General features: G+C 37.2%; 1 protein-coding gene across 5 annotated transcripts; it reads right to left on the minus strand.

The window, feature by feature from the left end:
• Positions 1–1,654: 1,654 nt before the first annotated feature.
• kiaa0753 (KIAA0753 ortholog) lies at positions 1,655–24,288 on the minus strand. Of its 5 annotated transcripts, none has more exons than XM_067365968.1 (17): positions 23,889–24,288; positions 23,100–23,631; positions 22,916–23,022; positions 21,423–21,485; positions 21,088–21,309; positions 20,808–21,000; positions 19,760–19,929; positions 18,971–19,101; positions 18,692–18,832; positions 18,395–18,484; positions 17,795–17,882; positions 17,517–17,570; positions 17,160–17,330; positions 16,581–16,656; positions 16,223–16,343; positions 7,924–8,145; positions 1,655–3,061 (listed from the first exon to the last, which is right to left on the minus strand). In XM_067365968.1, the coding sequence occupies exons 1-17, from the start codon at positions 24,003–24,005 to the stop codon at positions 2,923–2,925; spliced, it is 2,637 nt and encodes an 878-aa protein (XP_067222069.1). In that variant the 5' UTR covers positions 24,006–24,288; the 3' UTR covers positions 1,655–2,922. The 5 variants fall into 5 exon arrangements, with proteins under 5 accessions (XP_067222069.1, XP_067222068.1, XP_067222070.1 ...); XM_067365967.1 differs by having other exon boundaries at positions 18,971–19,104; XM_067365969.1 differs by lacking the exons at positions 1,655–3,061; positions 7,924–8,145 and adding an exon at positions 13,626–15,695 and having other exon boundaries at positions 18,971–19,104.
• Between the last annotated feature and the right edge of the window lie 647 nt (positions 24,289–24,935).

The raw sequence follows: 24,935 nt of genomic DNA on the forward strand, positions 1-24,935 counted from the left end.
ATATTAGGCAGCAACTGAACATTTTGTCCTCAAAGAGTCAGTGTGATGCTTTGGGTCCTGCCATCCATGTGGATGTTACTTTGACACGTACCACCTACCTAAACATCATGGAAATGGTATTCCCTGGTGGATGTGGCCTCTTTCAGCAGGATAATGCAAAGCAAAAATGACTAAGGAATGGTTTGAGGAGGTGTTGACTTGGCCTCCAAATTCCCCAGATCTCTATCCAATCGAGCATCTGTGGTATGTGGAGAATGAACAAGTCCGATCCTTAGGCCCCACCTCGAAACTAACAGGACTTAAACCATCTGCTGCTAACATCTTGGTGTCAGATACCACAGCACACCTTCAGGGGTCTAGTGGAATCTATGCCTCGACAGGTCAGGTCTGTTGTGGCTGCAAAAGGGGGACCAACACATTATTAGGAAGGTGGTCATGCCTGATCGGTGTATAAAATTAACCCCAGGTATCTTAGTCTAACGTAAGGCATTGCTCCACATCAGGGATCCTAAATAACTGTTCTGGAGTAGCTCTAAAAGACTATTGATAAAGGTTAAAGGGATAGTTCACCCAAAAATGAAAATTTGATGTTTATCTGCTTACCCCCAGGGCATCCAAGATGTAGATGACTTTTTTTCTTCAGTCGAACGCAAATGATGATTTTGAACTGCAACCGCTGCCGTCTGTCAGTCAAATAATAGCAGTGATTGGGAACTTGAACAATAAGAGTCGAAAAAACTTCCAGACAAATCCAAATTAAACCCTGCGGCTCGTGACGGCACATTGATGTCCTAAGACATGAAACGATCGGTTTGTGTGAGAAACCGAACAGTATTTATATAATTTTTTACCTCTAATACACCACTATGTCCAACTCCTTTCAGCTTCCGGCTAGTGAGGTCTGATCGCGCTCTGACAACGGAAGTGATGTCTCGCGCTCATTGAAGTATATGGGCGAGACATCACTTCCGTCACCAGAACGCGTTTTTTGACCTCACTAACAGGAAGCTGAACGAAGTTGGACATAGTGGTGTATTAGAGGTAAAAATTATATAAATAATGTTCGGTTTCTCGCACAAACCGATCGTTTCGTGTCTTAGGACATCAATGTGTCGTCACGAGCCGCAGGTTTTAATTTTGATTTGTCTAAGCAAGTTTTATTCACTCTTATAGTTGAAGTTCCCATCTACTGCTATTATTTGACTGACAGACGGCAGCGGTTGCAGTTAAAAATCATAATTTGCATTCGACTGAAGAAAAAAAGTCATTTACATCTTGGATGCACTGGGGGTAAGCAGATAAACATCAAATTTTCATTTTTGGGTGAACTATCCCTTTAAGTCTATATATATATATTTTTTTTAATTCCATGCAAAACTGCCCATATTGCATTAGCCCACTCTTTTAGGGACTTGGCCTATTTGTAGCAGTCAGGAAACCCAATGACAAAACACTTTTGACTTCAAACATTGCATTGAGTTTCTGGTAAAAGCAGTAGCAGAGAAACAGCCTGCAGGCCAGATGAGCAGAAAGATAGATAGATAAAATGTATTACACCAGTTGGACACAGGAAAAAAATTATAATTCAATTAATTTAAACATTTTCTTTCAAAAGCAATTTCATCCATGGTACAAGGCTAGGGATATGCTTGAAAGAAAGATTTATTTTCATTATAAATTAAAACATGATTGTAAATACAATTCAAATTCAGCAGGTGTCTTTCACCAGCAATAAAAACACAGTCAAGAACAAGTCCATGCCAAACTGGTGACTATTTTCCTGTAGAGTCACAGCATTCATGCTGCTTCATGGCACAAAACCTGCAATTTCCCAGTAAATGCAGTTATTCGTGCTATTAGTTTGCTTTTGGCACTTTTCACAAATAAGTAGGTTGCTGAACAGAAATGGAAGAAACTTGTGACTCACATCTGGGGGTTCAAACTACAGCTCGACAGGATAAGAAATGTTCCCTAAACTCCGCTCACTACATTAGAATTAAACAGTAATGGGACAACTAATACTTTTCAAACCACACAAAGCCCTAAAAAAAGACACAGACCCTCATTTTAGATGCCTAAACTACTCACTTTCTGATTATTAAATCCTTACTTGGTTATATAAGAGCTGTAGGCGTGTACGTTTCTACACACAGTCCCTATGGAAAGAATATTTGTAAAGACTAGTGCACTCAGGGCTTGTGTGTCCTGTCCGAGCACATACCCAGCATACTGTACCTGCCCAACATCTGGATTTAACTGGAGGCCATTCTCCCCTCAGGCCCTGACACTTAAACTATGCATATTCTCTAAATACCTCCAGTCACACTGGGGATCACAGGCAACATATGGAGAGCTTAGTGAACTTAAAAACAATTAGCATAGAGAAACAAAGCATATGCTTAGAGTATGTGAAATCAGTCCACAAAGCAACAAGTTTGTTCTGATGCAGATAGCATTAATGCCTTCAATAATGCTTATTTAAGATGAAAGTGAGTGATCCTCTAGTGTGAGGTATTTACTATTTATGGATAACAGTGTAAAACTTATCATTTGCTATGCATTAATAATGTAGAGGTTGTTCTAAGGCTTTTGTCTACGCTGAGTAGCAACTAACTACTGCATTGACTAATGCACAATGAAGGATGCATGGATTATGACACACTGATGTGACATTTGTTAGCCGTGTGCTTAAAAGCATCTGCTTGCATTTAAAAGTCAGACCGCCCACTAAGGTTTCACATTACAGCAAAAATGCCGGTCTGAGTAAAAACCGAGCTCTAACCAGTAGGTTCTATATTTAATGCATGAAAATGTAATTCATGGAAAAAAACATACAAATATATAAACCTGGATATTACAATGTTCATTTCCAAAAACATATCAAAATGTCATCGCTTATAATTGTTCTTTTTTGAGGAGTTTCTATGACAGTGATGTAGTGGGAGACTGGACAGGCTGGAGGAACTCTGAAGTGAAAACAGCTTCTGCGTACTCTTCACAAACATCCTGGAACTCTGCCGCCACATCAGCCAGTGCCTCCGCCATTAGCTCGTCAGCCAGACTGAGGGAAACGAGGGAAAAGAGTTAAAATCTCACAGCACCTACTGCTCAGTTTATATTAAAAGGATAGTCCACCCCAAAAAAATTATTTTATCCCTTAAAGGTGACATATATAGCATGTTACAGCGCAATATCGCTTTGGCGTGTTAGAGACCCATTTAATCTTTGAAGAACTAAATGCAGTGAATTTTGGCTTGTACTTCTAAGCTGATTGTCTTTTCCCATGTAATGCATCAGTCATGTTCCCACACTGGCTAAACACCCTCTGGCTCTGCCTTCTACAATAGCCACACCCCAAACTCTTGGTTGAGAGCTGGAAAGTGATTGGCAGATCTGAGCGGACTGCTCTTAATGGCTTGATAGCTCACTGTTTACATTTTTGATGGACATAAACTCATTAATGTGATACTAATAGTGGTCAATGGACAATAAACTGGGTTAAGAGAATGTATTTTAAGATTAAAAAAATCGTACGTACTTCACCTTCACCAACTTTGTTATTATAAATGCCTCATTCAGAATGAAAATGTTTGGTATATTTTTGTGTCAATGTTGTTATTGATCTACTATTGTATAAATGTATGTTATAGATCTTATTGTGAACAACTGAAGAGTTCAGATGCAAAAAAAAAAAAAAAAGAGCGGCACGACGCGACACGTCAAAAGATAATAGAACCCATTATAATCAGTGATATTCCCTGTGTTCCATTCGGAAGGGCTCATCCTTATGCCCACCCTCTGGAGTGAGAGCTTCGAAGGGATGAAGGGTGTAGGGGTCAAAAAAAACTATTCTTTTGGAATGCACTTTGCGTCATCTTAACGAGAAAATCAAAGAGTAGATTGTGCAAGCTGCACCCTTTGTTTAACATTAGTTTATTTATTTTAACAATTTTATGTATTTGAAACATTTGAATGGACTGATAAAGAGAGCTGTAAAGTATTTTTGTTGTAGTACAATGTCGTTTTGACCATAATAATGTGCCAAATCTAACTCATATAAATATTACAGTAGTATAGAGAAATATTATACATACATTTATAGGTAAAATCGAACTCAGAGTACTCATTCTGTGACGTCAAACAACTTCCTTGTGCAAAGGATCATGGGGGGCCCGAAGTGTCCATCAGTTGTACCCTTCGAAGTCCTTCATTTCGAAGGACCCTTTGAAGTGGCCAATTTTGAATGGTTTGGTTTGGAACAACCTTTCAATATGGCGGCCATGATTATTTTCACTCCGAAGTGCCCTTCAGAGGGCAATATATCCCGTTTGGAACGCACCGAATGTCATTTTGACCATAATAATGTACCAAATCTAACTCGGATAAATATTAAAGTAGTAAAGAAAAATACTATACATACATTTATAGGTAAAATAGAACTCCATTCTGTGACGCCAAAGAACTTCCCTTTGCAAAGGATCATGGGGGGCCCGAAATCCTTCATTCTGAAGGGCCCTTTGAAGTGGCCAGTTTTGAGCACTTCGGTTTGGAATGACTCTTCAATATGGCGGCCATGACCATTTTCACTCCGAAGTGCCATTCGGAGGGTGATTTATCCCATTTGGAACGCACCGCCAATTTGTCACTACACCGGTATTTCTGAATGGGCTGACGCTGGTATGTAGCGGATCTGAAGTGGAAGTATTTGATGAACGTAGGCTATACTATGTGCCTACTATGTGCATTCGCTCAATATTATCTCATTTTTGACGGTAGTGGTGTTTAGCGAATTTTGCATCTGTACTCAATTCGTTAAACTTATTTTGTGCATGTTTCTATGTTTTGGACCTCATGATGTTTAATCAAAATGTCTCAACTGGACATTCTGGTATAAAACGATAAACAGTATAAAACATCTCTGGTGAGGTATCCAGATTTCTCCAATCATTTAATCCACCACATCTCAAAATCCAACCATCAAATGATTTATTTTTTGAAAATCTGTTTCACCTAGAAGTTTCACTCACAATATATAGGAAAAGATCATTACTTCTGTTTATAAAACTAATAAAAATGACAAAAAGCATGTAACAAAATTACAAAAACTTAAAGGTGCCATAGAATTGAAAACTGAATTTACCTTGGCATAGTTAAATAACAAGAGTTCAGTACATGGAAATGACATACAGTGAGTCTCAAACTCCATTGTTTCCTCCTCCTTATGTAAATCTCATTTGTTTAAAAGACCTCCGAAGAACAGGCGAATCTCAACATAACACAGACTGTGATGCAACAGTCAGGATCATTAATATGTACGCCCCCAATATTTGCATATGCCAGCACATGTTCAGCCAGTATTAACGTCTGGAGCTGTGCACAGCTGAATCTAGGGCTGGGCGATATATCGCATGCGATTGTCACGCGCATTTCGTCAGTAAAGCCGGTTCCCTGATTACCGCATGCCATATATCGCCCAGCCCTAGCTGAATCATCAGACTTTATGCAGGTAAGCAAGCAATGACAATAGCGAAAATGGCAGATGGATGCACAATAACTTTTCATGATCCATGGTATCATGATATATTTAGTGATATTTGTAAATTGTCTTTCTAAATGTTTTGTTAGCATGTTGCTAATGTACTGTTAAATGTGGTTAAAGTTACCATCGTTTCTTACTGTATTCACGGAGACAAGACTGTTGTTATTTTTATTATTAAACACCTGCAGTCTGTATAATTCATAAACACAACTTCATTCTTTATAAATCTCTCCAACAGTGTAGCATTAGCCCCATTAGCTACGGAGCACCATGAAACTCATCAGAATTAAATGTAAACATCCAAATAAATACCATACTTACATAACCAGGTATGCTGCATGACGAACACTTTGTAAAGGTCCATTTTGAGGGTTATATTAGCTGTGTGAACTTTGTTTATGCAATGTATTATAGAGTCGCGAGCTTGGGGGCGGGGAGCGCAAACATTTAAAGGGGAAGCACGCTGAATCGGTGCATATTTAATGATGCCCCAAAATAGGCAGTTAAAAAACTGAATAAAAAAAAAAATCTAAGGGGTATTTTGAGCTGAAACTTCACAGATTCATTCAGGGGACACCTTAGACTTATATTACATCTTGTGAAAAAGCGTTCTAGGGCACCTTTAAACTAAAATTAAAATGAAAACTGGAAGTCTAAAAATAAAAGGTATTAAAATTCTACATATTAATAAACACAGTAATAGTATATAAATAATAAAATAACATTAAATAAATGTTAATTCTTCCTATACTTTTAAAAGTGTCCAATGCACTTTTCTGTTAAAAAGCCTCTATTCACATCATGGCTAATCACAGTAGTACATTAAAAATAGTTTTTCAAAAAAACTGCATACTGATGCATTTCAGCCTTCAGCCTTCCTCAGAGTGTGTCAGGTACAAAAGAATTACTTCTTTCTATGTCTTTAGGACAGTGATAACATCTAAATCCATTCTTTCAGGCAAGTATTAAAATTCCTCCGTGTAAAGAGCAGAGCTAGCCAGACAGTCCAGTCAGTCTGTGCTCACTCAAGGCCTTGACTGGCTTCAAGGCTCTTATTACCCACAATGCCCTGCAGACTGACAAGTGCCTGCACCCCATCCTAGCAGCAGCACTAATTGCCATGACATTTCCCATCTTCTCTATTTCTCTGGAATAATAACCACTCACAGTCTCTACGGTGCTACACTGACCTCTGCAAAAAACAGACCCTCAATTTATTTTTATAACCGTGCAATAACTCAGTTTTTTTAAGCTGCAGCAGTCAGGTAAATATTTCACTTTTCGATTCCTCACTTTTTTGTTTCCGTAAATTATTTCTGCAACAATTCTTCCCACCACCCACACAGCCCATGGCACAAGGATCAAGTCTGACAAATGAGACCTCAGCACTAAGAGCAGATTCTGGTTTCCCACCGTTGTTAAAAGTGTGCTCTCTGTGGACTAGAAGGACTTGATAAATATCCACCGCATTGCACCAACTTAAAAATTCTGTTAAGTATGCTAATGGGGGGGTGGGCGTGCAAGAGCACTAGTGGAACAACAAAGACGCTCATTTGCACAGGAGCACGCTCTACATTAGCACCCATCGAAAAACAGAGCTAATATTTACATTTAAAATGGCATCGTGTGCGAGGATCATTATATCTGCGAGGCTATAAACAATCTCAACTCCTACTAGCTGTGTCACTGTGGGAAACACACTGGGGCTTATGACTAATCTGCTCTTGCTCTGGGTGCAAACAGAAGAGCTGAGCTTTTAGTGTTTATACATCTAAGAACGTGTCTTAAGCACAAACAAAATCATAATGAAAATATGTCAGGAAATTGCAGATATCAGTGCAGAATGAGTAAGAGCTAATTTAGTTTAGATGTCTATAGGCCACATACACACTGCAGCTTCCATACACACATAGTTCATTTGTTTACTGAAGTCGCTGCTTAAAAATTCAGATAATGGCAAATAAATGTACATTAGGGTATGTTTCTTGACAAAAAGTCATGCAAGATCCTTTTCCAACCCAGGCTCATTGGATAAATATGCCTGTGGTGTAATTTCTGCAGAATATTACATTATTTCTTGGATATTTCGCAACACTAAAAACTGAAATGTCCAGTAACCAGTATTCAGAACAGTTAACAAAAGCAAACGTGAGATTAAAATTCATTTTCTGAAGTAAACATGCAATTTTAGCTTGCAAAATTTAGTCTGCCCCTGTAATAATAATTTGTGTAAAAAGGAATAAAAGTTGTTGGTGTTTTACAGCCACAGTAAACTATCAGTCGCTAATGTTATTAATAGCACGCCTTTCGACGAATGCAAGTTCTTTGCACACTTTAGTATTGATTGACATGTTTTATAAATAAAGAAATCATTAGATTCAAACCTGTCTGCTATTGCCCAGGGATTGAAGCTCCCCAGAGCCTCATGTGAGACCAGGCGCAGGAAGGCATCATGGTTCTCCCTGTATTTCTGGATACTCCTCTGCATGCTGGGCGGCACAGTCAGGGAAGCCCCTAGTGTGCTTTCCCCTGCGGCCGAGACTGGATGACTGGGGTCATTTAGAGTTAAACACTCCTCATCTATCATCGACGTGTCTGATGCAGCCCTGTAAACAGAAGAAAAAAAAATAAAAATCATGCTTTTTGCTTTCATAAGGGTAATATAATTTCAAATCTGTGCCTCTAAAGGCAACAGAAATTACTTTATGTTTACTCGTTCTTGTCTTTTATGTGTTCTTCAGCAGCATAGCTAAAGCCTACACTAAAGACGGCACAGTTTGTAATTTGTATTCTGTGTTAAACGATCCAATTACAGTACTCTACAGAATATACGGATATATATTATTATATTATAGTAATATAGAGAATACATAACTATATATATATATTCTCTAATGCTCACTAAGGCTGCATTTTTATCAAAAACACTGTAATATTGTGAAACATTACTACAATTTAAAATATCTGTTTTCTATTTTAATATATTTTAAAATGTAATTCATTACTATGATGGCATTTCATTGTCACATGATCCTTCAGAAATTATATTAATATGCTGATAAGAGACATTAAATATCTTAAAGGGTTAGTTCCCCCAAAAATCATTAATTACTCACCCTCATGTTGCTCCAAACCCGTAAAACCTTCGTTAATCTTTGTAACACAAATTAAGATATTTTTGATCAAATCTGATGGCTCAGTGAAGCCTCCATTGACAGCAAGATAATTAACACTTTCAATACCCAGAAAGCTACTAAAGATATATTTAAAACAGTTAATGTGACCACAGTGGTTCAACCTTAATGTTATGAAGTGATGAGAATACTTTGTGTGCCAAAAAACAAAACAAAATAATGACTTCATTCAACAATATCTAGTGACATTTTGATACACACTCCGAACCGCTGAGTTTCGAAGCTTCATGAGGCAGTGTCTTGAAATTGCCCATCACTAGATATTGTTGAATAAAGTTTATTTAGTGTTTTTGGAATAACCCTTTAATTATTCCAAACGTTGTCAAATAGAAACATTGCATTTTCAATTAGCTCATCATGTCTAAAGCAGAAACATCAGAAAGATCTCTTCAAGCTTCAGACAACCATATTGTTAAGGGAATTAAAAGTCTGATCCAAACACAATCACAACAAATTAATACTATAAATTAATATTCAAATTTGATTTAAGTGGTGCTAAATCTGGAATCAAAAGCACTTGTGTAAACATCTCAACCTCTCCCTCAGATCACTTCCATGTGAGCTCAGCGCACCAGCTGTCTCATTTGGACCACATTGGGTACACTTGGTGTTAATCAGACCCTCTGAAACACACTCTCCAGCACAAGTTAGTAGCACAAGTAAAAAACACCTCACAATTCGTATTCCAAGTTGCCTTTAATAGAAATATTAAGCTCAATTAAGTGCAAGCTCAGTCTAGACACTTAAAGCGCAAGGCCGCCAAAAGCGCACAAGGGCCATTTATTTTCAAATGGAACATTATAGGGGCCGGCACTGTTATTGTGCAATCACTTCCCCTTTACCGTTCCCGCAAGGCGCTTCTTTGTGCAGCTAATAGAATACCGCTCTGGCTAACAGCTACCTCAAGCGTTTTGAGCATGCTGTGGCACTCTAGAGGAAGTGAGGAATTCACTGCGGCTGGGAGAATAATGTCAAACTTTGAGCAGTTGAATAGTGCGAACAAAAATGGGTGAAAGAACGGTCAAGGTAAGCACTTAATTTAGGGATTCAAATTAGGAGACGTCCCTCCTGTTCATTTGGCTGTGAAGTCATTTAAGCAAGAAAGGTCATACAAGGTTCTGAAGGAAATGAATGCACATGCAGTTCTGTATGATGTAAAGACAAGCATGCACATGCACAGTGAAATGGGTAAAGGCTTTCCAGGCTTCTTCTGTCAAAACAAGCCTGGCAAGGCACAGTGGAGAGCCAAGAATAATGACCAAAATATCTCCTTTCCTCCTTTCTACACAAGCTCCAGCAGTCACAATCAGGGAAAAAAAACAAAAAAAAAAACACTGTCAGTGCTCCACATGTGATTTATATGAGCAGACACAATGCTGGGCTGACTGTGAACACGCTCCAGTGTGTTTGGCAGATAGCATGAGGCAAGGGAGATGTTAGGAGAACTGTTGTTAAGAATCCAGTCATGCAGCGGGTTCTTTTGCCACTCAGTCCAACTGAGGGAGCGTGTTTTGGCGGGAAAGTAACGTCTATGCATACCCTTTATATATTATGTGTTTTATTAGACAGGTGAGCAACTTTTTGGATACATTCATCGATAGAAAACCAATCATGTTATCAAGATCAACACATTAAGTCTTTTTTTTTTTTAAATCTCATTTTCTTGGTTTACAGCAAGTACCATGTTTGACCATGCCTAATATTGATCTAGCTTACTGCAGTGTGCAACAACTTCCAGCACAAAAATGTATCTAATATGATAAAACAGCGCTGCTTTACCCAACATATGCTTGACCGGAAGAAGCGGAAGTGGCAGCTGCGGAATAATAATAGTTCTGCTGCTCTCGAGAAGTGTGTCGCTCTCGTCTCTCATTAGCAATCGCTCCAGTGGCCTCTTCAGCTCCCACAGCACGCTGCCCTGCTCTGCTTTATACTACAGTAACTTTTAGAATCTCATCTATGAACACGATTTCTGCCTGAGTCCCATTCCGATTCTTTTCCACAGCCTGTAGACATGAAGAAACACCTCCTGTGATTCTGCGAAATCAAGCTATGCCTTTGTTCTGAATAAGCAACCTCAAACTTACATTTACATAGTGTGCCTTTAAATGGTTACATGATTGAAACATTGCTTTAATAAATATTTAGCAAGGAATTCAGAATAGACCAGAAAAGCAGAAGACCACAGGATAGACAAACACTGTTTGGCCTGAACAAACGGATAATAAGGTTGTGCAAACAGAAATGAGACATAAATGTCAGTGGATGAGATTCTGAATGACCAATGCTCTATCAATATTCAGAAGCCAGAGATCAAAACCAATAAAGCTAAAGGGCTCCAGTGAGAGGGCCATCAGCAGCAGCAATGTTACAGTCGAGGAGCCGGACAGAGAGAGGGAGATTAGCCAGACAAGGTTAGATGAAGAAAGAGATGGAGGTTAGAGAACAGAGAATGAAGATCAAATTGAAAATGGCAGCCTCACCATGAGCTCTGCATTGATCTCTTTGAGCTTTGAATGAGAAGTAGGGGATCAGACATGCTCTCAGATGTGTTGGTCACTCTATGGAGACCTCCGACACCCATAACCTCTTTGTGTGGATGCGGGCATAGGACATTATAAGAGATCACCATTTATGAAAACCTCATTCAGTGAGAGTTTGTGTTGAGTTTAATATTTAATAGCACTCTACTGCAAAACAAACAAGATCAATTAACACAAAACAAATGTCTTGAGCAGCCAAATTGTATTAGATTATAAGACTTGTTTTCAGAAAATATATTCTGAATTGCATTTGAGAAGTTTCAAGATATATTCTATGAAACCAAGACTTTACTTATGCAATACTGACTTAATATCTTGTATAAAAAAAAATCTGTTTCTTGCAGAACATTAATTAAGTAGGGAGTAAGATTTCTGAGGAGAAATGTTGCAGTCATTTGGTTTTTGCCTGAGGAGAAATGTTACAGTAATTTGTTTTTTGCTTTGTTTACAGATTGTAATGTTTAAGGTTTAAAAAAAGATTTACTCTATAGAGTACGCTGGTGTTCAAAACGTTAATGCTTTTAAAAGAAAGCTCTTATGCTCAACCAGGCTCATTATTTGATCAAAAATACATTAAAAACAGTAATATTGTAACTATTTTCTATTTGAATATATTTTAAAATGTAATTTATTCCTGTGATGGCAAAGCTGAATTTTTAGCATGATTATTCCATGTCTTCAGTGTCATGTGATCTTTCTTATTATCGATATGGAAAACAGTTGTGCTGCTTAATATTTTTGTGGAATTCAACCATGATGCATTTTTTTCATGGTTCTTCAATAAAAGGAATTTCTAAAACAGCATTTATTTAAAATAGAAATCTTTTGTTTCATTATAAATGTCTTTACTGTCACTTTTGAACAATTTAATGCATCCTTGCTGAATAAAAGTACTTTTCAAAAACAAAACAAAACCATTTTTGCTGTGTAATTTTCCAAAATGTAGTAACTTGTTACATCTCTGAAATCACTATAACACTTGTAAGATGGAAAAGATAGATAAAATCAAATCCAGTGCAAAATGTTTAAAATAAAATTATGTCCAATTGAAATATCAATCTAGGCATACAAAAAAAAAAAGGTGCAGAATTTGTCTTTTTAAATGAGAATCCACATTGAAGACTTCCTCTCTGTCTGTGTATCGTGTGAAATATTGATGTTGAAGGAGCGCACTAAAATGGACTAGAATGGAAGAGGAGTGGTTGGTGATTTCAGTGCACAGATTGGTCTGTTTGATGCTTTTATGGCTGCATCAAATGACACTTGACTCTACAATCCACTGATAGAAAAATCAAAACAAATCGCAGAGGGAGAAAAAGCGAGAAGCAAACACATGTATTGAGTTTCATTATAAATCGGGCACACGATGATTGATTATGCTCCAGCAGAGCTTTTTAGCTTCTCCCCCCGGTCCCCTAACATCACTTTTCTCAAGCCAAAGTGGTTCTCAGAATAATAATAATAAAAACTAAAGCTAAAAACCAAAGCCAGACTGACATCCCTCTATTGTGCTGGAGTAAGGACACACATTGCTTCTTTGCAACCAGTTTCTAAGTAACAAATATACTGTGTGCAACCTTATGAATCCGGGTATAAATCCCCAGTCAGTTTGTGTGTGCCATTTACAAACTCCACAGTGTTTCCGTTTCAAGCAGTGTGTTGCCTTCACAGGTAATCAGAGATTAGACAACAAATAATAAACTCTTCGTGCTAATCAACATCAAGGCCCAATATCCGCTCCTTAAATTACCTCCCATGAGCATGTGCTACACCGCCACAAAACCCCCAGTTGTTGCCCACTCTAGTGGCACATTTCATACGCAAATAACATTTTACTGGTTTCCCATCATAAATCCTTGGTTCGGCCTTGGCCTTTAGTTGCTGTACTAAAAGCCGAGTAATTACCATAATGCTTTGCATAATTCATTTTCCACAAGTTTTATCTTTCTCGGCCACATCGGCCCAATAACCATCCATTCTGATGTAAATAAGCTGAAAAAAAGGATGTAAAATGCTCACTGAGAGTTTGATTGAACCATTAGGCTGATTCTAACATATAAAACTGTAACATCAGAAGAGAATTAATGACGAGGCTGGAAGAATAAATGACATTAAGAGACAGCTGATGAGTAGATTGACTGTAACTTTCTGATCAAGAGTGTAATGTCCATTTATGTGGCTTTTAAACAAGCAGCAGTTGCCAAGTTGTCATTACACTGAACACTGAATGCAGATATGGTCCAAACACTTCTTTTGGACATAACATAGCATATTGCATTAGTTGGCCTGCTCAAAATTTATTGAAGATTTATAGAAGAAAAAGCATATATATATATATATATATGTGTGTGTGTGTGTGTGTAGGTGTGTGTGTGTGTGTGTGTGTGTGTGTGTATCTCAAAAGAGAGTGGCCAGTAAAAATTGTAAAAAATTAATTAAAATTATACTTTTATTCAGCAAGGATGCATTCAATTGATAAAAACTGACAATACAAACATTTATAATGTTACAAAAGAAAAATTCCACAAACATTTTAACCAGCACAGCTGATTTCAACATTGAAATGTTTCTTGAGCAACAAATCAGCATATTAGACTGATTTCTGAAGGATTGTGTGACACTGAAGACTGGAGTAATGGCTGCTAAAATTCAGCTTCACAGGAATAAATTAAATTAACATACATATTACAATAGTAATATATTAAATATAATATAATATATAATCATTTAAAATTGCAATAATATATTTTCACAAAATTACGGTGCAGCCTTCTTTCAAAAACATTTAATAATCCTACCAACCCTAAAAATAATCTTCTTATATGATTTTTCTCCTTAACAACTGCCAGTATAACTGATAGACCCTTGATCCCTGCATCTCTTTCAGTCACTGCTGCTCACTGGATTTCTCAAGAGGAATCTTAATCCTGGTCACACTCATGTTTCAAAACAGACAACATAAGAGAGACTGAGGAATATCCTCCTAGTGCAGTGACATTTTAGAGCCAGTGTTTTCTGACAGCATTAAGTGACTAGGTGAGGATAAAAAACAAACAAACAAAGGTTCAGATCAGGGCAGTGAAAATGGCCCACACAACCTCAATTCTCAGCAGCCTGTGACATACATGCTTGCCCAAAATACCCAAGGTGAGTGCACTGGAATATGGGAGGAATAAACAAATCTCCAAGTGGGCATAATCAGTCCTTTGGGATGTTAATTCACTGTTTACATGCAGAGGTATGGTAACACAAACATTACTATAAAAGGACTACAGTTCCTTGTCCTATCTGTAAAGGTTCCAACTTCCAGATTGAAGTTGGTGCCAATATTTTTTTTTTTTTTTTTTTGACAAATAGAGTCAGTGAAGCATTATGCTCACTGACCTGAGACCAGCGAACAAATGCCCATCACTGCACTACTGTATGATAACAGCCTCTCTCTCTCTCTCTCTCTCTCTCATATATATATAATAATTTGCTGAGGTAAATTTGTCCACCCAATGATTTTTTTTTTTTTTTTTTTTTTAAAGGTTATTGGATTACCATTTCACCAAAATCGATAGATAAAAGAAAATATATGTGACCCTAGACCACAAAACCAGTCATTTATACATCATCTGAAAGCTGAATAATTAAGCTTTCCATTGATGTATGGTTTGTTAGGACAATATTTTGCCAAGATACAACTATTCGAAAATCTGGAATCTGAGGGTGCAAAAAAATCAAAATATTGAGAAAATTGCCTTTAAAGTTGTCCAAATGAAGTCCTTAGCAATGCATATCCACTCACAAAAATACATCTTAGATATATTTATGGTAGGAAATTTACAAAATATCTTCATGGAACATGATCTTGAATTAACATCCTAATGATTTTTGGCATAAAAAAAAAAAAATCTGTAATTTTGACCCATATAATGTATTGTTAGCTATTGCTATAAATATACCCGTGTTACTTATGACTGGTTTTGTGGTCCAAGGTATATTATATTACTACCTAGCAACAAATATTCAAATGAGTGCAGTCATTCGGTGACAGAAATGTGACTGATTCAGAAACTCAAGCGTTTGTGAGTCATTTTGAACCACTCAGCGACAAGAAAAGCAGTACAGGATATACAGTATATACTATTACACATGCTGTACGCGCTCTACTTCTCACTGTCACACTTACATCTCTATACCAGTTTGTGCCTTTGAAACTTTGTATTGCAGCACTCAGAATGATTTGTTTGTGTTTTTGCTTTCATAAAATTATTTGCTACATGAATAAATGCAAATATAAATTATTGAAAGATGTGCTGATCATTTCAGTCAGTATGTCGCAGACACAATGCACACTTGAAAGGCTTGTAGACATTGCTGTAATTCCCTGTAGACATGAGATTGTGCTTTGAAGTTGGTTTAGACATTGTGCTCCTATGTTGAGAGAGAAAAAGTGGAGGCTGAATGTTTACACTGCGTTCACAGAGCTGAAGGGCCTCACTGTGAGCTGAAGCTGAAGAGGAGAAAGCATTTCAATCTTCTAATGTATCTATTGAACCTGTTCCACTAAATTTCCCATCTCTCTTTCTTTAGACAACTCTCATGCCTTCAAGACTGTCCCTATTTATTCTTTTATTTTCCTCATTCATTTACTGAGCCACAGCTGCTGCCAAAGCTTTGGGCAGAAATAAGCGAGGCTCCCGCGCTCTCTTGGCAGAACTACAGAAGGAAGAGGCGGAGGGAGAGAGTTTTTACCAGCAGATATTTTGGAATTGGATTTCCTTGTGGCTGTTATTGAATGTTATCCATAAACAGATAGATATTACAGTGCAAAAAACACTCTGGTCAATGTGTTGTGTTATCTGCAAAATCAAGTGAAGACTGATTAAACTGTAACGGATCCAAATGTGCTTGGCATATATACAGTCAAAACACTCTAAAATCTGACAACAGTCACTCACCCAGTCTCCACTGGCTTTTGCAGGAGGATGTCGGCCGTGCCGGGTGCATTCAGGACTGGTTTCGTCAGTCGGATTGGCTGAGGAGAGGCTGGCCTGGAGCTAGAAATATTCCTCAGAGCGTCTGGAAAACACAGGAGGTGTTACACTGCTGCCATCTGGTGGATATCACTGTCATGTCAGCTAAACAAAATGCAGAGCACATACTTGTCTGTCTCTCCGAGGACAAAGTGGGGAGATGCAGAGACTGACCTTCTAATGCTCCCAAAAGGACAACTGTCTATATGTATACCTACTTTTGTCAGTCTTCCTGTCTACTATGAATCAGGAATGAATGGCCTGTGAGGGTCCAGTGTCTCACCTGTGCCTTTTTCCCAAATGAGAGGGTCTGAGTATGAGATCATAGCAAAGCGTCGACGCACATCTTCCTGGTCTCTCTGAGAAACAAAATAGAGATTTGTGTATCAGGTGATTTAATACTTCAGGTTTATTTTAATTAATTTATTTATTTATTTTTGACCCAATCAAAATGATGCAAAAATAAATTGTTTTTTGTTTTTTTTTCAGGGGGAAAATGTTTTAATAAAAATAAAATTATTAAATAATACAATATTATTAAATATAATAATACAATAATAATTAAAAAACAATTACCTAATATAAATCACTATTTTAAAATGTTAAATAATTATAATAATAATAATTCCATACTATAACTGTTATAACAAATTTTAATAACTTCTTAATAATAATTTTGTTTCTATTTTTAACCATTTATATATAATAATAATAATTATAACAACAAAAAACTAATAAATAATATATAATAAATAATAATAAAAGAAACATATCAAGTTCAGTCCATTCCATTACAAAAAGTGTGGCATCACTCCAAACTCACAAATCTTATAATCTATGCCTTTAGCTCCCACACACTGACCTCCATCTCCTCCATCCTCAGCAACATACTCTCTAACGTGGGACCCTGCAGCTGCCTCTCAGCATCAGTCTCGGCCACCTGCTGCCTCTCAGTCACCCACAGAGCTTGAGCTGCGTCCTCCAGAAGATCCTCCAGAAGAGCATCGCTTAGGACATCTGCCCTGGCCCCAGGCTGCCAGCATTTACAACACAGCACATTGTAATAGAGAGCTATGATTTTTATTTGTTGCTTAAGAGGTGAAAATGTTCAGATAAATCCTTCTCACGTTTTCTATTTTATGTGAACTTTTGTAAATTGAATATGGATTGAAAAGTCTCAGTGCTCATCCAGAAATATGAGAGTGAAAGAGTTTCTTACCTTATCTGCAACCTTCAGCCGCTCTCTGAAAGTGTGACTCCCTGCTTCAACCACCTGCCGTACAAGTGTGAGACAGAAAAAAAGAAATGACTGTCTACTCACATCAATGCTAACATACATGCACAACAGCTGTTCACAGTGTGCCCGAGGGGAAAAATATACAAATATTGGGGGAAAAATGTCCCAATTGTCTTGCAAGAGATTATATCTCCAGCTGATAGACTCACTATGCCAGACATTGTTTAGGGGGAAAAATGTCATCAGATGTATGCATTTACCTGTGCTCGATCCAACAAAGGTTGAATTCTCTCTTTAACAGCACGCTCAGCTTTTTCCGCCCATTGTGTCGGAGAGCCCACTGTGGTCCTACCATGCCCACATATTAATACACATTAATGATAACATGCACTCAAAAAATTAAAAGTTCAAGTGAGCAATTAAAAAACTTTCCAAAGCAATCAATTTAAGAATTTTCAACAAAATTGTTTGACTAACATTTAGTTATGCCTACTGCACACAAAGTATTTTGAGCAGAATTTTTAATACATATTTAAAGTTTTTTCTAGCATACTACTTGAAAAAAGTGGTATATTTATTAAGTTAAATTAACTACACAGACAGATGAAAAATATTTAATTAAATTTCAGCTAGTTTGTCTAGATCTGGATTGCCATACATCATTATTCAAGTAGCCCCAATGTAAATGGATAGTCAATTTTGATTGCACCCAATTAAATTCAGCAGCAAAATGTTCAAGAAATGTATTGCATGAGCTCATTTTAATGAACTAGATTAAACAAGCACAATAATTCATTTTTTGCATGCACGGTTCATGGAACCACTAGTTAACTATAATAATGAAGCAGCTGCTGTCATACCGGAGTTTGTTAATGCGGTCAGCCTCTTCTTTACTCAGACGATTCAGTTCTCGCAGTCTGTCTGCAGTCACCCGGTCCAACCAGGCTTGCCTATTTCAAATAAACATACACACCAATGGACATCTACTGCGGTCCCATACTCAACAGTGAACATGGGCATCTCAGAGTTGAGGATCAGAGTGATGATTGTTTATATAAACTGAGCCTAGTGACCATTATTTATGAATTATATTTTTATTTCTTTGGAAACTCCAGAGACATTTCTTAAATATCTGGAAGAGAGGGTTCCTGACATACCTGAGGGCTTCATTTTGGGCTTGTTTCCTATCATGTGTTGAAGGGCTGAGCTGTGTACTGGAATTGGTCTGTGGCTTCTGCTTTACAGGGCTCTTTTGAGGTGAGAACAGACATCTCGGCTCTGGCCGGCTAGACATAGCACTACACGTATATATATATATATATATATATATATATTAGTGAATTCATATTAGTATAACACAAAGGTGCAAGCATGTCAAGTCTTGTGTGCAAGACAAATATGAATAAGTAATGGATAAGAGGGCTGGATGTACTGACTGTGGGCGAGGAGGAGAGTGAGGAGATGTTGGCATCCAAGGCACAGTGGCCTCTTTCTGGGGTACCTGGTTTTCCCTCAGTCGGGATGAGACAGTGGGCTGCTGGAAGCTGGCATCACGAAGATGACCTGCCTGCTGAATTTGAGGCATAGTGTGTCTTTTATATATCTTTTTTTGAAAACTGTCATCTAAAATTATCAAAAAAAAAGATATCTACAAACATACACTATCATTAAAAAATTTCAGGATTTGGTACGATTTTTTATTGTTTATGAAAGTGTCTTACACTTATCAAGCCGTGCTATTGTGAAATATTAAAAAAATACTTTTCTATTTTAATATATATTAACATGTAATTTATTCCTGTGATGGCAAAGCTGAATTTTCACCATCATTACTCCAGTCTTCAGTTTTCCTTCAGAAATCATTCTAATATGCTGATTTGCTGCTCAAGAAACATTTCTAATTATCAATGTTGAAAAAGATGTTATGCTTAATATTTTTCTGGAAACAATGATACATTTCTTCAGGATTATTTGACATTCAAAGGTACAGCATTTATTTGAGATAAACCTTTTATAACAATTTATAGCAATGTTTAATTGCTACTTTTGGCCAAAATATTGCCTCCTTATAAAAGTATTAATTTCTTTAAAAAAAAAAAAAACACACACACACACACACACACACATACTAACCCCAAACTTTTGAACAGTAATGTTTCACATTAAAAAGTACTACTATAACTAAAACTATAAATAAATTAATTAATTAATAATAAAAGAAAAACCTTAATATGCTCTTGGTTGTTGGCACTGGTAGTTTTGTTGGGTTTCTGTGCTTCAGCCTCTCTGAGTTTTTCATTATGTATGAGGCTCTCTAGCCCCGCCTTCAGAACTTCATTGCGCTCCTTCACCAATGCCTGTGAGGTCCTGTGGGATTTCCCTGCCAGTCTGCTGCCTGCATATATAAACAAAAATCTCAGATTTTCTTTTGCAATACCCTGAAATCAAATAACTGCACAGGGAACAGCAAAGCTCGCTCTACAAATCACTTTCACATAAAATAAATCATTCAATATTGATTTTCTTTCCAAACACAGTGGAGCAGAAAAGTATTTGTAAATGTTTGGACAGTTGAGTCACATAAAAAAGAAGATATTTTTAAAAATGTCAAAAAGGAAAAAAATAAATAATACAAAACCCCCACAAAAAGTTGCTTGAGCTTTTCTAAGAAAAAGTTTGTTTGTGTTTTAAATAAAATAAATGCCACTTATTTTTATGTTTTGTTATATAATGCAAAGACTTTCATACACTTTTAAGTGTGGCTTAAAGGTTTAGTCCACTTTTAAATAAACTTTTCCTGATAATTTACTCACCCCCATGTCATCAAAGATATCCATGTCTTTCTTTCTTCAGTCGAAAAGAAATTAAAGTTTTTGATGAAAACATTTCTGGTTAAAATGTATAATTTTTTTTTTTTTTTTTAATGAGTGATTGTTTCTCTAGATAAGACCATTATTTCTCGTCTGGGATCATGTAGAACAATTTGAAGCTGCAGTGAAACTAATTTTGACCTTCAACTGTTTGGTGCTCATTGAAGTCCACTATATGGAAAAAATCCTGGAATGTTTTTATCAAAAACTTTAATTTCTTTTCGACTGAAGAAAGAAAGACATGGACTCTTGGATGACATGGGGTGAGTAAATTATCAGGAAAAGTTTATTTAAAAGTGGACTAATCCTTTAAATACATTTTTGGGGTCACTGCACTTATATACAGAAACAACACTAAAAGGCTTTCAGAAAAATGACCATCACCTTGGTCGCCATGACTCACCACCAGGCTTTTTTGCAGCAGCTGGCTTTCGGGGTCTTTGTGAGGTCCTCTCAGCTGGGTCTCTGGCAGGACGGGGAGGGGACATGCTGCGGGCCCTGACCCAGGTCGAAGTCTTTTCCACTGGGTTGACAATCTGCAAATCTATGTCTCTTTTCCTGGGTGCCTCCTGCTTACTCAGTGCTGAGTCAAGTGTCTGAGGAATCAAAAACAAAAGAGCATTAAATAACGTTTTTATACATTTTTTTCCATTTAAGCATAGTGTGTACATAGTGTAAATCACCTCTAATTTCTGCAGGATGTCGAGGGCTGTCTCTGGTATGGCAGACCCTTGTCCCACCTGTACTTTGGCTGAACAGAGCGAGAGCTGGCGAATCAGCTGACCTAGCTCTTTGCAGTGGGTGGGCACTCTGCTCTCTGTGGGGTCTGACAGCTGGTTGATAAAAACCTGCATGGCTCTTACAGCTCCCCGATGAGCAGCAGCCAGCCTGTCCATTGCCCTGGACTGAGAAGACAATCACAGAAACATTTAGACCCCCTGCATGTATCATTCTTACACTTCAAAATCAAAATGATACTTTTTGATATTGATATGTTGGGCAAAATAAACTTTGGTACCTTTTTGGTGTGTTTGACATTCTGGGAACGCAGCTTGTCTAGATCCTCCTGTATTTCTTTAATCTTTGAAAAAAAAGCGAAAAAAATAATCCCGTGTTGAATCTCTAAAGCCACTTTTTCATGTCTGACAAATGACAGACCAGAAGTCATTCATTTCCAAAGGAAAGTAGCACAGGAGCTGCATGGTTTATCGTCCAAATGCGCACACCATGTGATGTATTCTAATCAAAACTGTAAACGTGAGGATTTTGTGTGAATATAAACGTGTGAGGTTAAAATTACCAAGATATTTTCACTAAAACATTTCGGTTACGAATAATTATGTTTAAAATAATTATTTTATATTATTACACAAATATTTACGTTTATTAGAAGTAGAAAACCTACCGTGCTTTTCTTTCAAATGCATTGACGGTCATATTTTTGTGTGTATATTTTTATACATTTATTATTTATTTATTTAAAAATGCTGAATAAGCATAATTGTGAATAATTATGTCCAAAATAATTATTTTCTAAGGTGTCCCCTGAATGTATCTGTGAAGTTTCAGCTCAAAATAACCCATAGATTTGTTTTTATTAATTTTTTTAACTGCCTATTTTGAACCATAATTACATATGCACTGATTCAGGCTGCGGCCCCTTTAAATCTCCAACTCCCCCGCCCCTGAGCTCTCGACTGCCTTAAACGGCATAAACAAAGTTCACACAGCTAATATAACCCTCAAATGGATCTTTACAAAATGTTCGTCATTCATGCTGTATGCATGTTTCGGATCATGTGAGTATAGTATTTATTTGGATGTTTACATTTGATTCTGAATGAGTTTGAGGCTATATGCTCCGTGGCTAAAGCTAACATTACACACTGTTGGAGAGATTTATAAAGAATGAAGTTGTGTTTATGAATTATACAGACTGCAAGTGTTTAATAATGAAAATAGCAACGACTCTTTTCTCCGTGAATAAAGAAAGAAACAATGGTAACTTTAACCACATTTAACAGTACATTATCAACATGCTAATGAAACATTTATAAAGACAATTTACAAATATCACTACAAATATTATGATATCATGAATCATGTCAGTTATTATTGCTCCATCTGCCATTTTTCGCTATTGTTCTTGCTTGCTTACCTATTCTGATGATTCAGGTGTGCACAGATCCAGATGTTATTACTGGCTTGTCTAATGCCTTAAACATGAGCTGGCATATGCAAATATTGGGGGCGTACATATTAATGATCCCGACTGTTACGTAACAGTCAGTGTTATGTTGAGATTCGTCTGTTTTTCGGAGGTCTTTTAAACAAATGAGATTTACATAAGAAGGAGGAAATAATGGTGTTTGAGACTCACTGTATGTCATTTCCATGTACTCTTGTTATTCATCTATGACGAGGTAAATTAAATTTTTCATTCGATGGCACCTTTAAATATTTCATATTACTGTGCTGCCATTGTGTACATGAATTGCAGTGCTTACAGACCTGCTGTTGTAACACATAGATGATACGTGCTGAACGGGCAGCCTGCTCCTGCCGCCGAATCTCCATCCTGTGCTTCTCATCAGGCTCCAGAACCTCCACCACACGTCCTGCAGAAAACCCCACATGCAAGCCTCTTAAAAAGTGAAAAATATATCATTTGGTTGACTAAGAATAATAAGAATACCTTTATTAGCCAACTGCTCTATCCTTTGAACATATGTGCTCAGTTCCTTCTGTAATTTACGGATCTCCTGGCTGAGCTGAGGTTCATTGCAGTTGACTCTCAGGTCAAGGTCTTTGGTGGGCGTCTGTCCCTGTTTAAGTTGGCTGTTGGGCTCCTGAGGAGTATAAACAAGCACCTGATGACCGTTTTTTATTTGCTTCTTTGGACCTGACATCTTTGGGTAGACCACATGAGGACTGCATTCTGTGTTGCTTCTTTCAGGGCTGATAATCTGGGATCTTTCCACTGGTTCAAGTGAGTTATGGCTGATGGATTCCTGTCGTTTCCTACGCAGATCTTTCTTGGCGAGTCTGATGGCAGCCTGCAGCCGCTCTTCTGAGAGGACTGAGAGGCGTAAGGAGCTGCTGCAGCTCTCCATATCATCCTGCCTTTCTGTACGGGGTATAAGTTTCTCTATCACGATGGGAGAAGGGGGTCCCACACGGGTGGCTCGGTTAAAAACACTGGGTGCCGCTATGTCATTGAACTGAAGCTGTAATCAGAATAATCAGAACCAATGAGAACCTTTTGCAGAAGAACACTACATGCAGCATTACATTATATTAACAACATAGATAGATAGATCTACCTATCTATCTATTTATCTATATATATATATATATATATATATATATATATATATGTGTGTGTGTGTGTGTGTGTGTGTGTGTGTGTGTGTGTGTGTGTGTGTGTGTGTGTGTGTGTGTGTGTGTGTGTGTGTGTGTGTGTGTATTGTTACAATAGTACTACCTGTGTTTGCAGACCAGCAATGTGAGACACAGAAGAGTCTTTTTTAATCCATTCACGGTTCACAGGGCCCATTTCACCAATTGCCATAGCAGATCCCCTTTGGAAATCAGAAATCATCCTGATAAAAACTTTTTTATGAGCTGTCTTGATGGAAATGATAAATTAAACCAATCCGGCTTGAGTAATCCTTCTTAGAGCAACTAACGTTAAGTCTCCACTGACTGACTGTTCCGATCGATTACAAAAAAAAAGGGAGATTGGTTTATCACACGAAAACACAGTAAATGGACGAGTAAACCCGTGGTATTATGTTTTAACATGACAGTCACTTGGTAAACAGCCGCCAAACTCAAAATTTGTTTATAGGAAGTGTCAGGCAGTTTAAAACACCGCCATGACAACAAAACACTTCTTCGTGATTTGTCTGTCAGCTGTAATAATTGAGTTCGGGCATGTTGTCGCCCCCTGCCGGTCTGACTTACTGCTCGCACTGCGGTCTGATGTGACCAAAAAAGTTGAATTTATTGAAATAAATAAATTTGCAATCTTTTATTTAAAGATTAACAATCTTTATTTTACATTTAACGATAGTTAATCTTTAAATGTAAAATTTTGAGTTTTAAATAGGCCTATTGAAATGAAGGCTATTGTTCATTTATTCATGTTGTCTTATAATTTTTTTTTTTAATCAAACATACAGATGAAGACAAATCATAGCTTCAAAATACAACAGTTTATTTTGTAAATAAAACCAAAGCTATGAATAAAAAGACATTCAATTAAAACTGGGAGTCCATGAAGTTACTGGACTGAAAAATATTTGTAAATGTGTTTCAAACTAGGCTGAAAAAGTCATGTAAATTTATAAAATCTTAAGAAGATGTATAATATAGGGCATTTATAGCTACGCTACACAGCTGCTCTCTGCCCTCGTTTACTCTTCAATAAGCCCTGTCACCATGGAAACATGGCCAACCTCACCCAAGCGGTGAGTTTCTGCCACAGAAAGAAGACAGCGCACCTGAAGAGATGAGAATCAGAGCACGT

This window comes from Chanodichthys erythropterus, chromosome 17 (assembly GCF_024489055.1).
Source record: "Chanodichthys erythropterus isolate Z2021 chromosome 17, ASM2448905v1, whole genome shotgun sequence".
NCBI classification, from domain to species: domain Eukaryota; kingdom Metazoa; phylum Chordata; class Actinopteri; order Cypriniformes; family Xenocyprididae; genus Chanodichthys; species Chanodichthys erythropterus.

Coding starts and splice junctions, on each gene's coding strand:
- kiaa0753 (XM_067365967.1), bottom strand. CDS start 24,005: ATGATTTCTGATTTCCAAAGGGGATCTGCTATGGCAATTGGTGAAATG. Junction 21,001..21,087: donor ACATCCTGCAGAAATTAGAG/GTGATTTACACT, acceptor TTGATTCCTCAG/ACACTTGACTCAGCACTGAG. Junction 17,331..17,516: donor GGCTGAAGGTTGCAGATAAG/GTAAGAAACTCT, acceptor AAATGCTGGCAG/CCTGGGGCCAGGGCAGATGT.